Source organism: Stenella coeruleoalba (assembly GCF_951394435.1).
Source record: "Stenella coeruleoalba genome assembly, chromosome: 20".
In the NCBI taxonomy this organism is placed as follows: domain Eukaryota; kingdom Metazoa; phylum Chordata; class Mammalia; order Artiodactyla; family Delphinidae; genus Stenella; species Stenella coeruleoalba.
Genome location: NC_137166.1, coordinates 53,729,667 through 53,748,868, shown reverse-complemented (window position 1 = coordinate 53,748,868; position 19,202 = coordinate 53,729,667). Strand labels below are relative to the sequence as shown.

Genomic DNA, 19,202 nt, shown 5'->3' with positions numbered 1-19,202 from the left:
TGCACCACAACTACTGAGCCTGCATTCTAGAGCCCGCGAGCCACAACTACTGAGCCCACGTGCCACAACTACTGAAGCCCACGTGCCTAGAGCCCATGCTCCACAACAAGAGAAGCCACCACAATGAGAAGCCTGCGCACCGCAACGAATAGCCCCTGCTCACCGCAACTAGAGAAAGCCCACGTGCAGCAACGAAGACCCAATGCAGCCAAAAATGAATAAATTAGGGGAAAAAAAAAGAGAGAAAGGGTGATTACATGTATTTCAAATTAATTTTAGGGAAGCCTACTTTAAACAATCAATGGCTGAAACACCCATAGTGTACCCATGTTAGCCCTGAAGGAAGGGGTATTTTTGTACCATGACCCCAAAGCACACACCACTTCACAGAAAACATATGGCTGTTTCAGATTTGAAGAGATAAAGATATTACACATATTTACTGCATATCGATTGTGCACCAATAAATGCTAAAGCACAGTGCTCTAACGGTAAATAAGCCATAATTTTAACTAATGAGTAATATAAATAAATGGCAGTTTAGAAGTGGAAATGAAGTTTAATAAAACAATGCTATAAAAATACAGTAATTCTCTGAATACCAGTTATAAAAGTCATAGAACTATGTTCACTCAGAATGGCCATTCTGCAACACTAACCAGTGATGTGAGTCAGTTATGCTGCATAATACCCACTGAAAAGCCATCATCTATAAACCATAATGAAAATTAGCAAACAGTGACAAAACATGATGGAAAAGAATATGGAAAAGAATGTATATATGTGTAGGTATACCTCAGTCACTCTGCTGGACAGCAGTAATTAACACAACACTGTAAATCAACTGTACTTCAATTAAAAAAAAGAAAATTAGTAAATAAAACATTCTAGTAAGCTATGATAAAACCAGGGTATAAGTAATAAGCAACCGCAGTTATATGAAACTATTGTTTGTGAAATTCTCAACAAATCCTTCTGAAGACAAAAAAAAGCAAGGCTTCTGTTCCAGAAACAACACAAAACGAGAACTGAAATTTACGTTAAGACTACTGACTTTTTGAAAGAGAAAGACAAACACCACGTGACATCACTCATATGTGGAATCTAAAATTTGGCATATGGGACTTCCCTGGCGGTCCAGTGGTTAGGACTCTGTGCTTTCACTGCTGAGGGTGAGGGTTCAATCGCTGGTGGGGGAACTAAGATCCTGCAAGCCACACGGCAAAAAAAAAAAAAAAAAAAAAGCACAAATGAAACAGGAACAAACTCACAGACATAGAGAACAGACATGTGGTTGCCAAGAGGAAGGGTGAGCAGTGGAGATATGGATTGGGAGTTTGGGATTAGCAGATGCAAACTACTATATACAGAATGAACAGACAACAAAGTCCTACTGTACAGCACAGGAACTATATTCAATATTGTGTGATAAATCATAATGGAAAAGAATATAAAAAAGGATGTATATGTAGGTATAACTGAATCACTTTGCTGTACAGCAGAAATTAACACAACACTGTAAATCAACTATACTTCAATTTTTTTTTTTTTTTTTGGCCAAGCGGCTTGCGAGATCTTAGTTCCCCGACCAGGGATTGAACCTGGGCCCTCAGCATTGAGAGTGCAGAGTCCTAACCACTGGACCTTCAGGGAATTCCCAACTATACTTCAATTTTTTAAAAGTTCTTTAAAAAAGACACTGTTAAGAAAATGAAAACACCAGCTACAGACTAGGGGAAAATATGTGCACGACAGATATCTCACCATGGACTTGTGTCCAGGTTATACAAAGAACTCTCAAAACTAAGAAAACAAACAACGTGTTTTGAAAAATAAGCAAGGGAACTATATTCAATAACCTGGGGTAAACCATAATGGAAAATGTAGTGGAATAACTGAGGACATGGAAAGGAGATGTGACCCATGAGCCCCCCCTCGGCAAACCGAGGGCGGGCGAATAAGCCAGGACTGCAGGCAGTCCTGGATACTCTGGGCACTGATCCATGAAATGACCTCGGTATAATCAGAACACAAGGAAACGTCCTTGTGCTACTTTAGTATAATCAGAATGATGGGAACACAAGGAGATGTCCGTGTGTTGCTTATGAGCTCAAGGACGAAGCACAGCATGTCTTCAAAAAAGCCCATTGTTGCTTGTATAATAAATAAAAGCATATGTTGCTGCTTTGGCATTTCTGGAATGTTAAGAAAACAAGTCTTAAGATGTAAGCATAGATAAAGCTTAAATAAAAGTCACCACAGCAGGACAGACGGCGCTGTATTGCCTGAGCGAGCAGCAGCCCTCTACTGCTGTGCTTCTGCACAATTCATCTCGTGTGATGAGCTTACTTTCGGCCCTGTCATAAGAAAACTACAACAGAAAACAATGTGAAAAAGAATGTATGTATACATATATATATATATATATGTATATATAACTGAATCACTCTGCTGAACAGCAGAAATTAACACATTGTAAATCAAGTACACTTCAATTAAAAAAAAGAATAAAAAAATGTTAATAAGCGTAGAGACTAGGAAGTAATGGGCATGTGGGCAGTGTGTGTACTTGCCAATCTGTGGGAAGATAAATGCATTCGGACACTTAAAATGTTGACTGAGGAAAAAAGAGAAACTGACTTAGCAAGTAGCATAATATTGTCCCATTCTTAACTATAGGACATGGGGCAAAAAGGAAGAGATCTAAAAGGGAGGGAGCACAGGGACTTCCCTGGCGGTCCAGCGGGTAAGAGTCTGCGCTCCCAATGCAGGGGGCCTGGGTTCGATCCCTGGTCAGGGAACTAGATCCCGCATGCATGCCGCAACTAAAGAGCCCACATGCCGCAACTGAGACCCGGCGCAGCCATCAATCAGTCAATCAGTGGGAGGGAGTACAATGATGAGGGAAGAAACCAGGTCTAGAAACACAGAGTAGAATAACTGTGTTATTCCATAACCCCCGGGGCTGGGGGTTATGGAAATGGGGAAAGGTTGATAAAAGGGCACACAATTTCCATCATAAGATGAATAAGGTCTGAACACTTCATGTAAAACGTGATAAATATAGTGGATAATACTACAAAACTGAAATGTGCTACGAGAGTAGAACTTAAGTGTTCTCCCCCAAAAAAAAAAAAGTATGTGAGGTAACGTATGTTAATTAACTTGATGGGAATCCTTTCACAATGTATATGTATATCAAATCATCACGTTGTACGCTTTAAATATGTTACAATTTTATTTGACAACTATACCTCAATAAAGCTAAACAAACAATTTCAAAAATTCACCCACTGACTGTCTCCTTCTGAATGCACAGAGCGTAGTAAAATATGCAGACATCTAGCTCTCTTCCAAGAAGCACTGAATCAAAAGCACAGGGGTCGAAAAGAGGGAACTGGATATTTTAAGTTTGCCATAAGATTTTATGCATATGTAAGCTCTGGAATCACCCTTGATCATGAAATGGGAAGATCATATGAAGAAAGGACAAGTTCAAAGTCCTCATGCTACATTATGAAGCTGTTCATTTCTGAGTCAACAGGGCTTTGATCTCAGGCAGGCAATGTAGGGGTTCCCAAGAGGCACACAAGGGAAAATGCAAAGATACCCAAGGACAGGTCCCGAATTCTGGAGGGAAGTTATCCTCACCCAGGGAGAGCAGGTTCCCGTAGGTCTCCAACATCACGTCCCTGTACAAGGCCCTCTGAGCAGGGTCCAGGCATTCCCACTCCTCCTGAGAGAATTCTATGGCCACATCCTTGAATGTCAACTGTGTCTGAAATGAAAACACATTTCACCAACGGGCCATGAGGAGAGTCCTTATTTTCACACAAAATGAGAAGAGGAGAGAGAGGGGAAAGGATCGATTGGACTGAAGTGAGTATTGTTGCAGATCCACTTACGGTATTTTTGAGCAAGTTATGTGTCCCTAATTTTGGTTTACTACACTTTTCCATAAGAGGTTATGATAGCCTCTAAATCAGTGTGGACTTCCCATTTTTGTGGACAATACAAGAAACACACACACACAATCAACACAGGATTATCTGTATAGAAATGTGAGATACGCTCCACACACCAAGTTATATTCAATGTCTAGAGGAACAAGAGCGGGAATGACATCTTCAAAGATGACAACGTCTATAGGGGCTTTAAAGAAACGGTGATGACAGCAACAGTAATCTCAAAAAGTGTTTGAACACTCCTCATGTGCTACGCATTCCTCTAAATACTTTGCATGTACTAACTCGTATAATAACGTAATACCAAATTTAAAAATATCTGACCCAGCGATCCCACTACTGGGCATATACCCTGAGAAAACCATAATTCAAAAGGACACATGCACCCCAGTGTTCACAGCAGCACTATTTACAATGGCCAGGACATGGAAGCAACCTAAATGTCCATCAACAGAGGAATGGATAAAGAAGATGTGGTACATATATACAATGGGATATTACTCAGCCATAAAAAGAAACGAAATTGGGTCACTTGTAGAGACATGGATGGACCTAGAGACTGTCATACAGCGTGAAGTAAGTCAGAAAGAGAAAAATAAGTATCATATATTACTGTATATATCTGGAATCTAGAAAAATGGTATAGATGATCTTATTTGCAAAGCAGAAATAGGGACACAGATGTAGAAAATAAATGTATGGATACCAGGGGGGAAAATGGGGGGAGTGGGAGGAATTGGGAGATTGGGATTAACACATATACACTCTTGATACTACTTATAAAATAGATAACTAATGAGAACCTACTGTATAGCACAGGAAACTCTACTTAATGCTCTGTGGTGACCTAAATGGGAAGGAAATCCAAGAAAGAGGGGATATATGTATATGTATAGCTGATTCATTTGCTGTACAGTAGAAACTAACACAACATTGTAAACCAACTCTACTCCAAAAAAATTAATTTAAAAAATTTTTTAAAAATTTGAAAAGAATCTAAAAAAGAGTGGATACATGTATAACCGATTCACTTTTCTGCACACCTGAAAGTAACACAACATTGTAAATCAACTATATTCCAATAAAATTAAAATATTAAAATAAATAAACAAAACAGAAACAGACTCACAGACATAGAAAACAAACTTACGGTTACCAAAGGGGAAAGGGGATGTGGGGGTGTGGATAAATTAGGAGTTTGGGATTAACATACACACACTACTCCATATAAAATAGATAGCCAACAAGGACCTACTGTATAGCACAGGGAACTTTACTCAACAGTCTATAATAACCTATATGGGAAAAGAATCTGAAAAAGAATGGATATATGTATATGTATAACTGATTCACTTTGCTGCACACCTGAAACTAACACAACATTGTAAATCAACTATACGCCAATAAAAATTACTTTTAAAATATATAAGTAAGTAAAATTTAAAAAAACATAATAAAAAGATCTGGTCAGGGGTGGGGAGGGATAAATCGGGAGCTTGGGATTGACAATACACACAGTGCTATGTTTAAAATAGATAACCAGGGACTGCCCTGGTGGCGCAGTGGTTGAGAATCCGCCTGCCAATACAGGGGGCATGGGTTCAAGCCCTGGTCCAGGAAGATCCCACATGTCGCGGAGCAACTAAGCCTGTGCGCCACAACTACTGAGCCTGCGCTCTAGAGCCCACGAGCCACAATTACTGAGCCCGCACGCCTAGAGACCATGCTCTGCAACAAGAGAGGCCACCACAATGAGAAGCCCGTGCACCGCAACCAAGAGTAGCCCCCACTCGCCGCAACTAGAGAAAAGCCCATGCACAGCAACAAAGACCCAACGCAGCCAAAAATAAATAAATAAACACATAAATTTTTTAAAATAAAATAAAATAGATAACCAACAAGAACCTACTGTATAGCACAAGCGACCCTGCCCAATACTCTGTAATCACCTAAATGGGAAAAGAATTTGAAAAAGAACAGATACCTGTATATGTATAACTGAATCACTTTGTTGTACAACTGAAACTAACACAACACTGTTAATCAACTATACTCCAATATAAAATTTAAAACAATTTAAAAAAAAAAAAAGGTCTGGTCCCTTCCATCTTAAGGCAGAGACAGCTGTGTCACAGACATTCTAAGAAATTTGCCTCAGGTCAAATTGCTAAAGATGGTAGAACAAACATATAAACCCAGGTGTTTAGATTCTGAATTTAAACGTTAAAGAATTTAAGTCATATAAAAGCATCAAAGGTACATTGACAGAGGGTCCCCTGAGGAAACCTGAAACAAGTTCAAGGCTAACAACCTAGAACTACATAAAATGTCATCATGAAGACATGCACACACACGCACATACATGTTACTCTTTTCATAACTATTTAACTCATTAATGTCATAGTGTAGAAAAAAGTTAATGCAATGAAAAATACTTATAATTTCAACAACTAAATAATATATAACTTATTTATTTATAATTTTTTTGGCCGCGCCACGCAGCTTGTGGGATCTTGGTTCCCCGACCAGGGACTGAACCTGTGCCCCCTGCAGTGGAAGCGTGGAGTCTTAACCAATGGACCGCCAGGGAATTCCCATACCTAACCTACTTAGAAATAATGATATGTATTTTATAAAAACCATGGGCTTGAGCATCCATGCACTCATGCACACACATATACACACTTAAATTTACTGAAATAAGAGTTGTCTCTTGATGACCACAATGGAGCTTCTTCAAGTTCCACGTCACTGGGTCATTATGAGACAGAATCTAAGGGGAGATGACAGGCCCTGAGGGAAGGCCCCGGGTGGCTATGACTGTACAGGTGTCAGGCAGGATACTTCAGAGTCAGACAAGATCAGTGAGTCCAATGAAGGGCATTTCAGGAAGGACAGACAGAAGTAACAACGGAGAATATGACTTTACCTGAGAAAGAGCCATTCCAGACTCCTCTTTCTTTCCTCTTCCTCCTCTTCAGGGCTTCTTCCTCGGGCAATATGAGTCTTTCAAGTCGACCCTGAAAGTGGAAAAGATACTGTTTAATGCTCAGAATCAACACACCCCCTTCCTGAGTCACCACCACACACACAGGGAAGCCCTCAGCATGTGGAACAGACAGTCCTCTACTGCCCACTGTCCCAGGAGGGATTTGGGGCAATAAACTCCTACACAGAGTCCAACAGGTGAGTTTTCCCACCCTTTCTTCAGATCTCGCTCCCCTCCTGGTGAGGCCCTCATGTACCCAGCAGCAGCGGGCACCTCAGCTGGACCCGACGATCCCCTGCAGGTCACAGACCAGCCCCGATCCATCCCCACGCAGAGCAGAATCCCCTTGCCTCTCCCAGGGGCTAATCTCAGCCTCAGAAAGGGAAGATACAGAGCCCTGGTGCTCAGTGCAGCACACAGATCAGAATCATTGGGGGCACTTTAAAACATTTCTGGGGCTATGCCCCACCCAACTAAATTTGACGAAGACTCTTTGATGGGGGAGGGGTACAAAACATGTATCTGCAAAATGCCTCATTCGTCTAACGTGAAGCCAGGAGGCAAGCCGGGCCCATCTCCCACCTTCTTTCTGTCTCTTTTCGACCCGTGGTGAATTGCTGTCACCAGGACCCAGCCGTGGAAGGGGAAGGGGCAGAAGAAAACACGTCAAGCAAGTGTCATGGACCAGAGGTGGGGGTGAGGGTGTGGCTGGCATGTTAAATGGGAGGGGGTTGGTCAGAGAAGGCTCCACTCAGACGCTGACATCAGACCAAAGACCTGGGGGAGGAAGCGTGTTTGCCACCTGCGGCTCCTGAGTCCGATAGTTCTAGGCAGAGAGACACCCCCGTGAGGGCCCTGAGAGTACAAACTTCATCCCTGGAGAGGGAAAGAGGGCTGGGTGGCTGCAGCAGGGTGAGGAGGTGGGCGGGAGGGGAGGTCAGAGAGGCACCGGAGGAAGCTGATGACGAAGGGCCTTGGTCTCCAAGCATTTTTCGCCCATCTCTCAAAAGAATTTTAGAAACTATGTATTGTTTCTCTCACTTTAAGTAAACATCTAATATTTCTTTTATCTTATACATTAAAACACTTACAAATAATGTAATGCATTTACAATGCCGAGATATTCACAGGGTTGCCCTTAACTGAGATGTGGAGGATGGCAGGCGGAACAGGGTTGGGGGAGGTCAAGACCAGTTTTGGACAAATTAAGGTGGAGATTCCTGTTAGATGTCCCCAGCAGAGATGTCGAGGAGACAGCTGGACACAGGATTGAGAGTTTAAGGCAGAAGTCTGGATGGAGAGGATAAACTGCGAGACATGTAGGTGGTGTTGAAAGCCATATGATGAGATGATGAGGAAAGGCAGCGGGTATAAACAGAGAAGAGGTTCCAGGACTCAGCCCTGGGATGCACCCACATTCAGAGACCAGGGAGGTCAGGAATTCAGCAGAGGGAGCTAAGAAGTGAACAGGGAGGGGAGAAGAAAATAAAACAAATAGGTAGATAGGCTTATAAAGGTTAGTGGGACGTCCTCAAAACCATGGAAAGAAAGTGTTTCAAGGAAGAGGGAGTGAGGACCTGTGCCACCTGCTGCTGACAGGAAAAGCGAATGAGCACAGGAAGTTAAATACTGGATTTAGAAACGAGGTCATACACTGTTGCTGGGAATGTAAATTGGTGCAGCTACTACAGAAAACAGTACCGAGGTTTCTCAAAAACTAAAAATAGAGTTGTCATATGATCCAGCAATCCCACTTCTGGGCATATATCCAGACAAAACTACAAGTCAAAAAGATACATGCACCCCTATGTTTATAGCAGTATTATTCACAGTAACCAAGACATGAAAACAACCTAAGTGTTCACTGACAGATGAATGGATAAAGAAGATGTGGTGTGTACGTACACACACACACACACACACACACACACACACACACACACACACACACACACAATGGAATACTACTCAGCCATAAAAAAGAATGAAATAATGCCATTTGCAGTAACAGGGATGGACCTAGAGATTGTCATGCTGAGTGAAGTAAGTCAGAGAAAGACAACATATGATATCACTTATATGTGGAATCTAAAATATGACACAAAGGGCTTCCCTGGTGGGACAGTGATTAAGAATCCACCTGCCAATGCAGGGGACATGGGTTCGATCCCTGGTCTGGGAAGATCCCACATGCCGTGGAGCAAATAAGCCCGTGCACCACAGCTACCGAGCCTGTGCTCTAGAGCCCGCAAGCCACAACTGAGCCCGCGTGCCTAAAGCCCGTGCCCTGCAACAAGAGAAGCCACTGCAATGAGAAGCCCATGTACTGTGACGAAGAGTAGCCCCCGCTCACCGCAACCAGAGAAAGCCCGCGCGCAGCAACAAACACCCAATGCAGCCAAAAATAAATAAAATAAACAAATAAATTATAAATAAATAAATAAAATATGACACAAACTTATCCACAAAACAGAAACAGAATCATGGACATGGAGAACAGACTGGTGATTGCCAAGGGGAACTATACTCAATATCCTGTATTAAACCATAACAGAAAAGAACATGAAAAAGTATATATATATATATACACATACATATATATATATGAATCACTTTGCTCTACAGCAGAAATTAACACAACATTGTAAATCAATTACACTTCAATAAAATAAATTTAAAAAAAAAAGAAACGAGGAGGTCATCAGTGACTCTGAAAAAGAAAGTGTCAGTGACATGGAGGATGTGAAAGCTTAATTGGACAAGGTTCAAGTGAAGAACTGAAGAATATAAACAAGTTTTTAGGGCCTTGTGCTCTGAAATGGGGCACAGAAAAGGGGTACTTACTAGAGAGGGAAATGTAGTTAATAGAGAATGTCTTGTTTTAAAGATGGAAGAAAGGAGTGAATAAAAAATTTGGGAAGCGTGTTTAAGATGGACAATACCACCATTACAAATGACCAAAACATTGGGGTTAACATATACACACTACTATGTCTAAAATAGATAACCAACAAGGACGTACTGTATAGTACAGGGAACTCTATTCACTATCTTGTACAAGATAGTGAATAGAGTTATTCTTTTCTGTAACAGAAAAGAATCTGAAAGAGAATATATATATATATGAATAATTGAATCACTTTGCTGTACACCTGAAACTAACACAACATTGTAAATCAACTATACATCAATTAAAAACCACAAACAAAAACAATACAAAAACGACAACAACAAACGACCAAAGCAACTGCTGAGACAGGCAAATTGAAGATGCAGTGGAGGAAGGATGCCATACTGTCTGGAGACTGCGTGGGGCTGGCAACTGGGGCACGACTGCCAGGTCAGACACACACCAAGCGCTACTTGTATGCCCTCTGGCGTGGCCTTCATTCTGGGGGACTGATTAGCCTTCATCACAAGTGAGGGGGGAGCTGAGCAGGAGCAGAGGAGGAGGGTGGTCAAGCTGGGAGTCCTTCACTCAAATCACTCTCCGCCCTCTCAAAAGGTGGCAAGGGCAAGTGCAAGTTCCACCAGGATCGCAGTGAGCTGATCCACAGGTGGCTGCCACAGGAGGAGAGGAGAGATGCATGTTAGCAAAGAAAGAGGCTGTCCTCGGCAGAAAGAGAAGAGGCCTCCTGGCTGCCCAGACTCCTCAATGGAGGAAGGGTCCTGGTGTGCAAATTCTCACTTTGCTATGACATTGGCTTAAATGGTCACAGCCCCCAATCCAAGCGTCTTGGGATTGTGCAAACTGAGGGTTGAACAGCAGGAAGTGGGTGTGTCTGAACAGAACATTAGAGAGGAAGGTGGAAGGCCTGAAGGGAGGGGACACAGGAGAGGCACAAACAGACAAACCATGTTTCCAATCTCAGGTCATTCACCTGCGGAAGCATCACCTTCACTGTTCTAGAGAACAGAGCAGAGAGAGAGGGAGAAGGGTGTGCTGGGGGCAAGTGTGTTGGTCGGAAAGAAGATACGCTTTCTCTGAATATGAACCCACCAGCTCACCCTGTTCTATACTAGTCACTGCTGAAGAGAGGGTCCCCCAGTGAGGATGGACAGAGCTTCCCCTTCTCCAATTCCCGAGTCTCCCTGCCACTATCAGGGCTGTCGCCCCCGAAAGCCAGCATTCCCCATCCTCTCCCCAGCTGCCTACCCAGGACCTCGTGCTCCTCCTTGCTGAAGATATATCCCTGTTGCAAAGTGAGTTTGGAACATCTGGCCTCTCTGCTCCCCCAGGTGCACTGTGACGCTGCGTGGGTGGGGGGGTGGTGCTATGTGTGACCAGTGGAGAGTAATCCCCACTGGCCTAGCAGCAAGGAAGCTAGGCTGTATCTTTTCAAGGAGAGTGTGACCTAGACCTAGAGATTCTCATACTAAGTGAAGTAAAGCCAGACAGAGAAAGACAAATATATCGGTTATATGTGGAATCTAAAAACAAAGAAATCGATTATATGTGGAATCTAAAAAAAAAAGAAAAATATACAAATGAACTGATTTACCAAACAAACAGACCCACAAAGAAAACAAACTTATGGTTACTGAAAGGGAGAGGAGGGGGAGGGATAAATTAGGAGTTTGGGATTAAAATATTCACTACTGCATATAAAACAGATGACCAATAACGACCCACTATATAGTACAGGGAACTATACTCTATATTTTGTAGTAACCTATAAGGGAAAAGAATCTGAAAAAGTATATATATATATATATATATATATATATATATTCTATGCATATATGTATAAAACTGAATCACTGTGCTGTATACCTGAAACTAACACAACTATAAATCAACTATAGTTCAAAAAAAACAAAACAAAAAGAGTCCCAAGGATGAGTCTTTCTGCTGCAGGTGTTTCGCTGGGGTGTCGTTGCCCTCTGATTTTTCACAGATCTTTCCCTACATCATGGCCCCCTTGTAAGCTCTCTTACAGTGTTTTGCCTACGGACTCCCAGTAAGTTCTCCCTAATGAAAACCGTCTGCCAGCTGAGCTGTTCCCCTTCTGGAATCAGACGCTCTTACAAACTCCCATGGGGTCTCACAGCCTCCCCAGATACTCCGTGACGAACCCCGCTCCTGCTATGAAATCCCACAAGCCCCAATAACTCATGAATTCACAACGGAATAACACATAGAGAGACACCCAAGGACCTGCTGAAACAAGACATCATGTTTTCATTCATGATGACTCCACCCCAAACACTGGCACGACCAAAATCTACCAAAGAAAAAGAGATGTCTACAGGGATGCACATGCCCCACTGAGACGCCAGCATCTTTCAGAAACACTCCGAATTCTCACGTGAGTCTTCCAAAATGTGGGGGAAACCTTTTAGCCTGCGACTCAAAATAACCCCAGATACCAAAGGTACCCCCCAAATATGCTCTGAGACGTTCCCTATAAATCCTCTGGGTTGGGCAGTGATTCCTGCAAACCCCACGGAAGTCACCGTGTGGAGTGGGTGCTGGGGGGCGCCCGCTAGATCCAGCCCCTCAGGACCAAGGCACCCATCCTCCTGCACCCACAGCTCCCTATGGGCTCAGCTCAGGCCTTGGTTCTAACGTTGCAGGATATCGTTTCTCTCGGCCGAATTCCACTTCCGTCATTCCTCAAGTGTGCCCATGAGTTTCCCCGTTAAACCCACATATGCAAATCTCAGTCTTGGCACCTGTGTCCCGGGGAACCTGACTTAAGACAGCGGCACCCCAAAACGCAGCCCCGTAACTACCCATTAACCCATTTCCACGTGCTCTTCGCAGATCTTAGACTCCCTTGCCAACGCTTCCACACACCCCTTTAATCCCGCAAACACACTTGGGACAGGTGCACACACTATTCATTGGGCTTATCTAGAGGCCCGCTCTAGCTTCCACGGCCCTTCTGGAGATGCCTATGGGCTCCCCTCTGCTTCCTCCCTTTTCTACTCCGCCTCCACATGAGCAAACTGGACTGAAAGTCACAGGGACCTCTGGGCACAGACAGTGCAGTACTGCATGCAAACTGCAAACAGAAGGACACTGGGCCTTCAGTATGGAGGCCAAGAAGTGAGCCCTGTTGGGAACACCTGCCCGCAACCAGGGACAACACGCATTCCGGTTTAAAAACAGTTGAGGGAATTCCCTGGTGGTCCAGTGGTTAGGGCTCTGAGCTCTCACTGCCGAGGGCCCGGGTTCGATGCCTGGTCAGTCGAGAACTAAGATCCCACAAGCCGAGGGCTGTGACCAAAAACAAAAAACAAACCCACAGCTGAAAATTGGCTGTAGTGAATTCAGTGAGGACATCACAGGGAGAGAGAGAAGCCCCAGATCTCTTCGAAGAGGCTACCATTGTCTCGTCTTCTCCCACTCACAGCAACTTACAAGAGTCCCTACCTCTTAAGCAGGTGCCTCTTTCATGCCCCCTTAGGTTCCTGACCTTCTCCCCACCCTTGTTGAAGGGAAATTAGGGTCCCTGACTCTAAGAAGGTGACCTGGTGGAAGGCAAAACTCCTGCCCAAGACGGTAACTGGTCCCTGGTGACACGCAGTCTGGAAGACCTGGGGGTTAAAGTAAGACAATGACACAGCAGGCCGAACGTGGGGACACCTCAGCACACTGGGTGAGGACACCAGGTACTCAGGGATTTGCTCCTTTCTGAGTAAAATAAGGAACCACAGGAGGTTTAGATTAACTGGTGTTGAAATTTCCCGAAGCAAAATGCCACCCATCCCCATCCCTGCCTCTTGATCTATGCTGAGGAGTACTCAGCCCAACCCACAGCCCTAGCGCCGAAGCCCAACCCCAATGTAAGAGGCGGCAGCCGTTCTGTAAGCAAGACAGTCTCTGTGCCCTCCAATGGAGAGGAAATGGGAATGACTGAAAATAATCAACAGAGAAGAGCATTTCTGATATGAGTGACTGGTCTGGAGACAATAAAACCAGCGCTAACGTGACAGATACTGACTGGTGAAGGGAACCTGACATGAATGGCCTGGAGAGGTGGCAACACATCTCTAAGCCTAGACCTAAAGGAGGAGAAAGGGCCAGAGCCAGGACGATTCAGGGTGAGAGCAGGGACTTAAGACAGAAACGGTTTTGGTGTCTGGGACCAGAGAAACAGCAAATGTGACTGGGGCAGAGTGAACCATGAGAACAGGGTCAGCTCCCAGGATGAGGCTGGAGACACTGGCAGGGCCCTGATGACACAGGGCTGAGCAGCCACAGGGAGGAGTCGGGATTTTGTGCTGAGGATGAGGAGAGCTAACGGAGGATTCAATGCCAGGTAGCGGCACGATTTACCCACAGACTTACCCCTGACAATGCTAAGGCAGGGATAAGCCCGCTACAGATGGGCTCGCTGTCTGAGCCCACGCCCCTGCTTCCAGCCTTCCCCCCTCCGCCCTCGTTCTGGAGGATTAGGACCCATTAAAAGAATTCTCATGGCAACTGGGCACTCCATCCAAGAACTGCCACATGCAGACACACACTGAATCTTACTAACCGTTTCAGGGGGTGGTATCACTCAGATTCAGAGTTGCTGCTTTAGCCCATCATCTCCTCGTTGAGGTGGGCTCACTGGGCCCCGGAGAGGGGGTCATTTCATCAGGTTACCCTGAGAAGGTCTGAGCTGAGTGAGCAGAACCAGACGGAACTGAATTCTGAAAAGGTGGCCTGGAGGGGCCAGTGGGCAGAGTTGAGCCTTATCGATCTCCCTTAAAAATTCCGGGACTGGGCTTCCCTGGTGGCTCAGTGGTCGAGAATCCGCCTGCCGATGCAGGGGTCACTGGTTCGAGTCCTGGTCTGGGAGGATTCTACATGCCGCGGAGCAACTGGGCCCGTGAGCCACAACTGCTGAGCCTGCGCGTCTGGAGCCTGTGCTCCGCAACGGGAGAGGCCGCAACAGTGAGAGGCTCACGCACCGCGATGAAGAGTGGCCCCCGCTCGCCGCAACTAGAGAAAGCCCTCGCTCAGAAACAAAGACCCAACACAGCCAAAAATAAATAAATAAATAAATAAATAAAACAAAAAAACCTTTCTTTCCCCCACCACCCACCATAGCACTTTGACCTTTAAAAAAAAAAAAAAATTCCGGGACTTCCCTGGCAGTCCAGTGGTTAAGACTTCACCTTCCAACGCAGGGGGTGCAGGTTCGATCCCTAGTCGGGGAGTTGGGATCTCACATGCCTCGTGGCCAAAAAAACAAATCATAAAACAGAAGCAATACTGTAACAAATTCAATAAAGACTTTAAAAATGGTCCACATCCAAAAATCTTAAAAAAAAAAAATTCCAGTACCATCTTTCACATGCCTGAGCAAAGGAAACTTCTATTTCAAGGTTTGGTCACATTGATCTCAAGCAATGAACTCCTCTTTTCCAGAAAAATCACAGTAAAACATTTACAAAATACATAATTCTGAACATAGCAATTGCTGCTGACAGCACTGCTAGAGGGTCACCTACAGAAATAAGCTCTGAGCAAATTTCTCCATCATGAACTGCTGGGCTCTTTTGGAAGAAGGTTCCAGGTCAATCCCGACCATCCTTCAACATTTACAGAGAGTGGACAAGAGGGACTTGAGGGAAACATCTACTTGGTAGCTCACAGCTCACTATTTTAATAGGTAACATAAAAATTTTAAAAATGGAATTTTAAACTACGTTAAACTAGGTTTAGACTGTTAAGACAAAAGATCATTGACATCCCTACCAAAGTATACATTGGAAGAAACTAAATTTATTTACTAGAGTCCAAAGAATGTTTCTAACAAAGAGCAGAGAGCCTGCAGGCCTCTGTACTGGACACAATTTAAAAGGGAAATAGTGTAAAAATTGAAGAAAAAGAAAATCTAATGAATTACGTAGTCAAATTTTTTTAAATGAAAATATATCATACTTTGAAAAGAATGCCATGAGGTGCTATAGAAGGCCGCCAGAGCTTATGTCAGAAGTTAAAAATTATTTATAGAAAAGTGTAAACTGAATAAACGAAGATTTCTTTCAAGCTTCAAAAAAAGCAATGTATTAACTGTAAAGGAATTAGGAAGAAAAAAGTAAATCCATTTTGAAAAACAGCACTTTTAGTGTTCCTTTAAAAAGGCACCATGGGGACTTCCCTGGTGTTCTAGTGGTTAAGACTCCACGCTTCCAATGCGGGGGGCACGGGTTCGATCCCCAGTTGGGGAAATAATATCCCACATGCTGTGTGGTGCGGCCAAAAATAAATAAATTAAAGCTTTAAAAAAAAAATAAAATAAAAAGGCACCACGTAGGGAATTCCTTGGCAGTCCAGTGGTTAGGACTCTGCGCTTTCACTGCAGAGGACATGGGTTTGATCCCTGGTCGGGGAACTAAGATCCCAAAAGCTGCGAGGTGCAGCCAAAAATAAAGGGCACCACATAGTGACGTCATTTCTTGCCCTCCTTCTCATCTCCCTGACCCTCTACCCCATGCTGGGAAAAGGGAATAGGGTGACCCACAACCGAGTCAAATCACTGCTCCGTCAATTGCAAATGGAAGTTATCTTCTGATACAAATAATAACAAAATGCACAAGCCTTTTAGAAAGGAGTTTTGCGAATGTCATTTTCATGCATATTTTAACCACGTTTTCAATGCATTATATTAGAAGTCACAAATAAATATATCTCGCCACTTCATCACCCACATCCGGTCAACTCACCACTCATCTGGCTCCCTCTCTTCACAGCTCCCTGTTTCCCTCTCTCATTATTTCTGTTGGCTGTTCTGTGTTTCCCTCTTAGGTTTCTGCTCATTTTGGTCTCCTCCCCTGTCCTGCCGTTTCTCCCCTTCTCTGTCTTATTCCTCCTCTCACACCGGTTCTACTCCATTCTGGCAACTTGTTTCCCCTCTTGTTGCTCTTTCTGCCCAGTCTCCCTGGATAGTCTCAAATCTTCATGTATTTCTGCCTCTTTCTTTTCCCCCATCTTTGCTCTCTGTTACGTTTGCTCTTTTCCTGTTACACCTGACACGTCCCCACCCTCTGGCACCCCCGGCTTGCTCTGCTCCTCTTGTCTCCCGTTGCCCCTTCTTTCTGTACCAGCTCAAAGTTGCTGTTTGCCCAACTCTTTTATCCTTTTTCCCCACTCTGGGTAAAATGCCCCACATCCCCCTTTATTATCCACGGCTCTTCTTGCTGATCAAGGGCCTCCTCTCCCTATTTACTCCCCTTCATCTCCCTGGAGGACCCTCCACACACACTCTAAATAATCTGTATCTTCTTTTCTCCCCCTGCTACTTTCTCAGCTTATTCTTTCACTCTGTGAAACAGAATAAGGGAAACCTCATCAATCTGGAGGCTTTAAGGGAAAGCCCTCGGGCACTACAAGTCAATTACAAACGCCAACAGGAAGACATCAATTACAGATCTCAAACAAGAATTATTCTCAAAAAAAAAAAAAAAGAAAAGAAAAAAATGAATTATTCTCCTCGCTGCCGCGCAACAAACCCAGCCAATGGGAATCGCCTTGCCAACTCCAAACTCTCCGCTTCCCTTCAAGGGACTTTTGTTCAAAACAACCACTCCCAACTTCCTCCTTTTCCTCTATAAAGCAACATTCCTCTCCTTGACTTGTTGGACCTGCCTATGGTGTTTTGCTACCGTCTGCCTGTCATGTATTGCAATTCCTTAATAAACCCATTCTGCTGGTAAAATAACTGGCTGTTCTATTTTTGAGGGCAGTAACTCTGTCTCTTGGCGAGCTCATCCCTCTATCCTTCACTTTGCCATCTATTTACGGCTCTTCCTCATTCTTCTCATTTTCCTCATTCTCTCGGTGGGTCTGTGCCTCATTCACCCAGGAAGCGGCTGTATGGATGAAGAATGTCTCCTGCCATACCACTAAACAAAGGACGCTGCGGCCATCAAGCCAAGAGCCACCACAGCCACCCCGACTGTACTCCCTAAGGGGATTCAGGGTGGACAAAAGCAGGACGCCAGCCCTAGATAGCTAACGTGCGTGCCAAAGGAATTACTTCAGTGAGCCCAGACTCTCATCTTCCCATACGCAGAAAAGCACTAAATTCATTAACTGGAGATGTCTGGTTTTCTTAAATTAACTCATCTCTTGATGTTCTAACTACCTGGTTTTTGTTGCAAAACTCCTATATACCCTGGCTCCTCCCTTACCTCTTGGGAGCGGTCCCTCAGAGCCATCTGAGAGGCTGTCTTCTGGGCTTAAGTCCTCAGATCTGTCTGCCAAATAAAACATAATTCTCAACTTCTAGGTGGTGGTTTTTTTTTTTTTTTTTTTTTGTCAACAGATGGGATTAGATGCCCGCCTATTAATTCCACATTAATAGAGCACATTATCCAGTGGGGTAGAATTCGGGACAGAAAAACTCTGGGTGACTCAAGAAAGGCCCTTTCTTAGGCTCTTCCCCCAACTTAAGGTGAGAAGAGGCGGTGACCAACAAGAGGAGGCCTGGGGAGCGTAAAGACCCGGCTGAGGAGTGTGCGAAGTGAAGGGAACTGGGTGTGTTTAGGAAACGGGGCGGACTCTCCAGAATCCCAGGATCATAAAGAGGACGCGGCCTCTTCTGAAGCGGGGCAGTTGTCGCTGCTCTCCAGGGGCCGAGTGGGCGAGTCTGAGGGGCGTGCAGCTCGCGCATTTCAAAAACAAGGAGAAGCGGCACCTCCCCATTCCCACCCCTCCCCCTCCCACCTCTCACTGGTGACGTCTGCATTTACTTTGGGTGGAAGAGGAGTGCCAGGATTTTAAGATCCCAATATACCCTCAGACCAAGGTATGGAGGACGGGGTAACGCAAAGCGCAGGTTTAAACAAGAAAGATGAAACTCACGATCCCGTAGGGCGACCTTCGCTCCGCGGTAACCGCTTCCGGGGTCTGCAGGAAACTGCGCAAGAGCACCAAGGGAAGAGGCGGGGCAACTTGGAAGCGGGGCCTGGGCTGGGCGGGAACGTAGAGACGTAAAAGAGGCCGGGCTTGGGCGGGCCCAAAGCAGGGGTGGGGCCAAAGCAGGGGCGGGGCCAGGGTTTCGCTTTCAGTGCCTCTGGGTTGTCAGGATTTGGAAGTGCTTGTCTGTTTCTTCTGTGCAGCCCTGTTGCTTCCTGCTTACTTTAAGTTACTGTTGAAACAGAGCAGGACACTTTCGGGCCCTACCGGGTACAGATCCTTTCTATTGTCCCCCTTCTTGTTTATAGTAAATAGGCTTCAGCCTCCTAGACCTTCCTTCAGTACCAAAAGGCAGATTCACATAGTTGCTAATCAGAGAAGTAAGGGA

At 44.6% G+C, this 19,202-nt stretch overlaps 1 protein-coding gene across 7 annotated transcripts in view; it reads right to left on the bottom strand.

Annotated features, from left to right (window-relative positions):
* LOC307178864 (uncharacterized protein) overlaps window positions 1-18,861 on the bottom strand; it is a 33,101-nt gene extending 14,240 nt beyond the window's left edge. For 4 of the 7 annotated variants that reach the window (XR_013825294.1, XR_013825295.1, XR_013825296.1 and 1 more), the window contains exons 1-3: window positions 18,761-18,804; window positions 6,895-6,985; window positions 3,652-3,778 (exon numbers count right to left, since the gene is read on the bottom strand). Coding sequence is in view for 4 of the 7 variants with exons in the window: in XM_079907487.1 (XP_079763613.1) it covers window positions 3,652-3,778; window positions 6,895-6,909 (142 nt within the window). In the remaining 3 variants the exon portion in view is untranslated. Of the gene's footprint in view, window positions 1-3,651; window positions 3,779-6,894; window positions 6,986-18,087; window positions 18,154-18,622; window positions 18,724-18,760 lie in introns of those variants that run through there. The other 3 variants (XM_079907488.1, XM_079907489.1, XM_079907490.1) reach the window with 3 other exon arrangements.
* Between the last annotated feature and the right edge of the window lie 341 nt (window positions 18,862-19,202).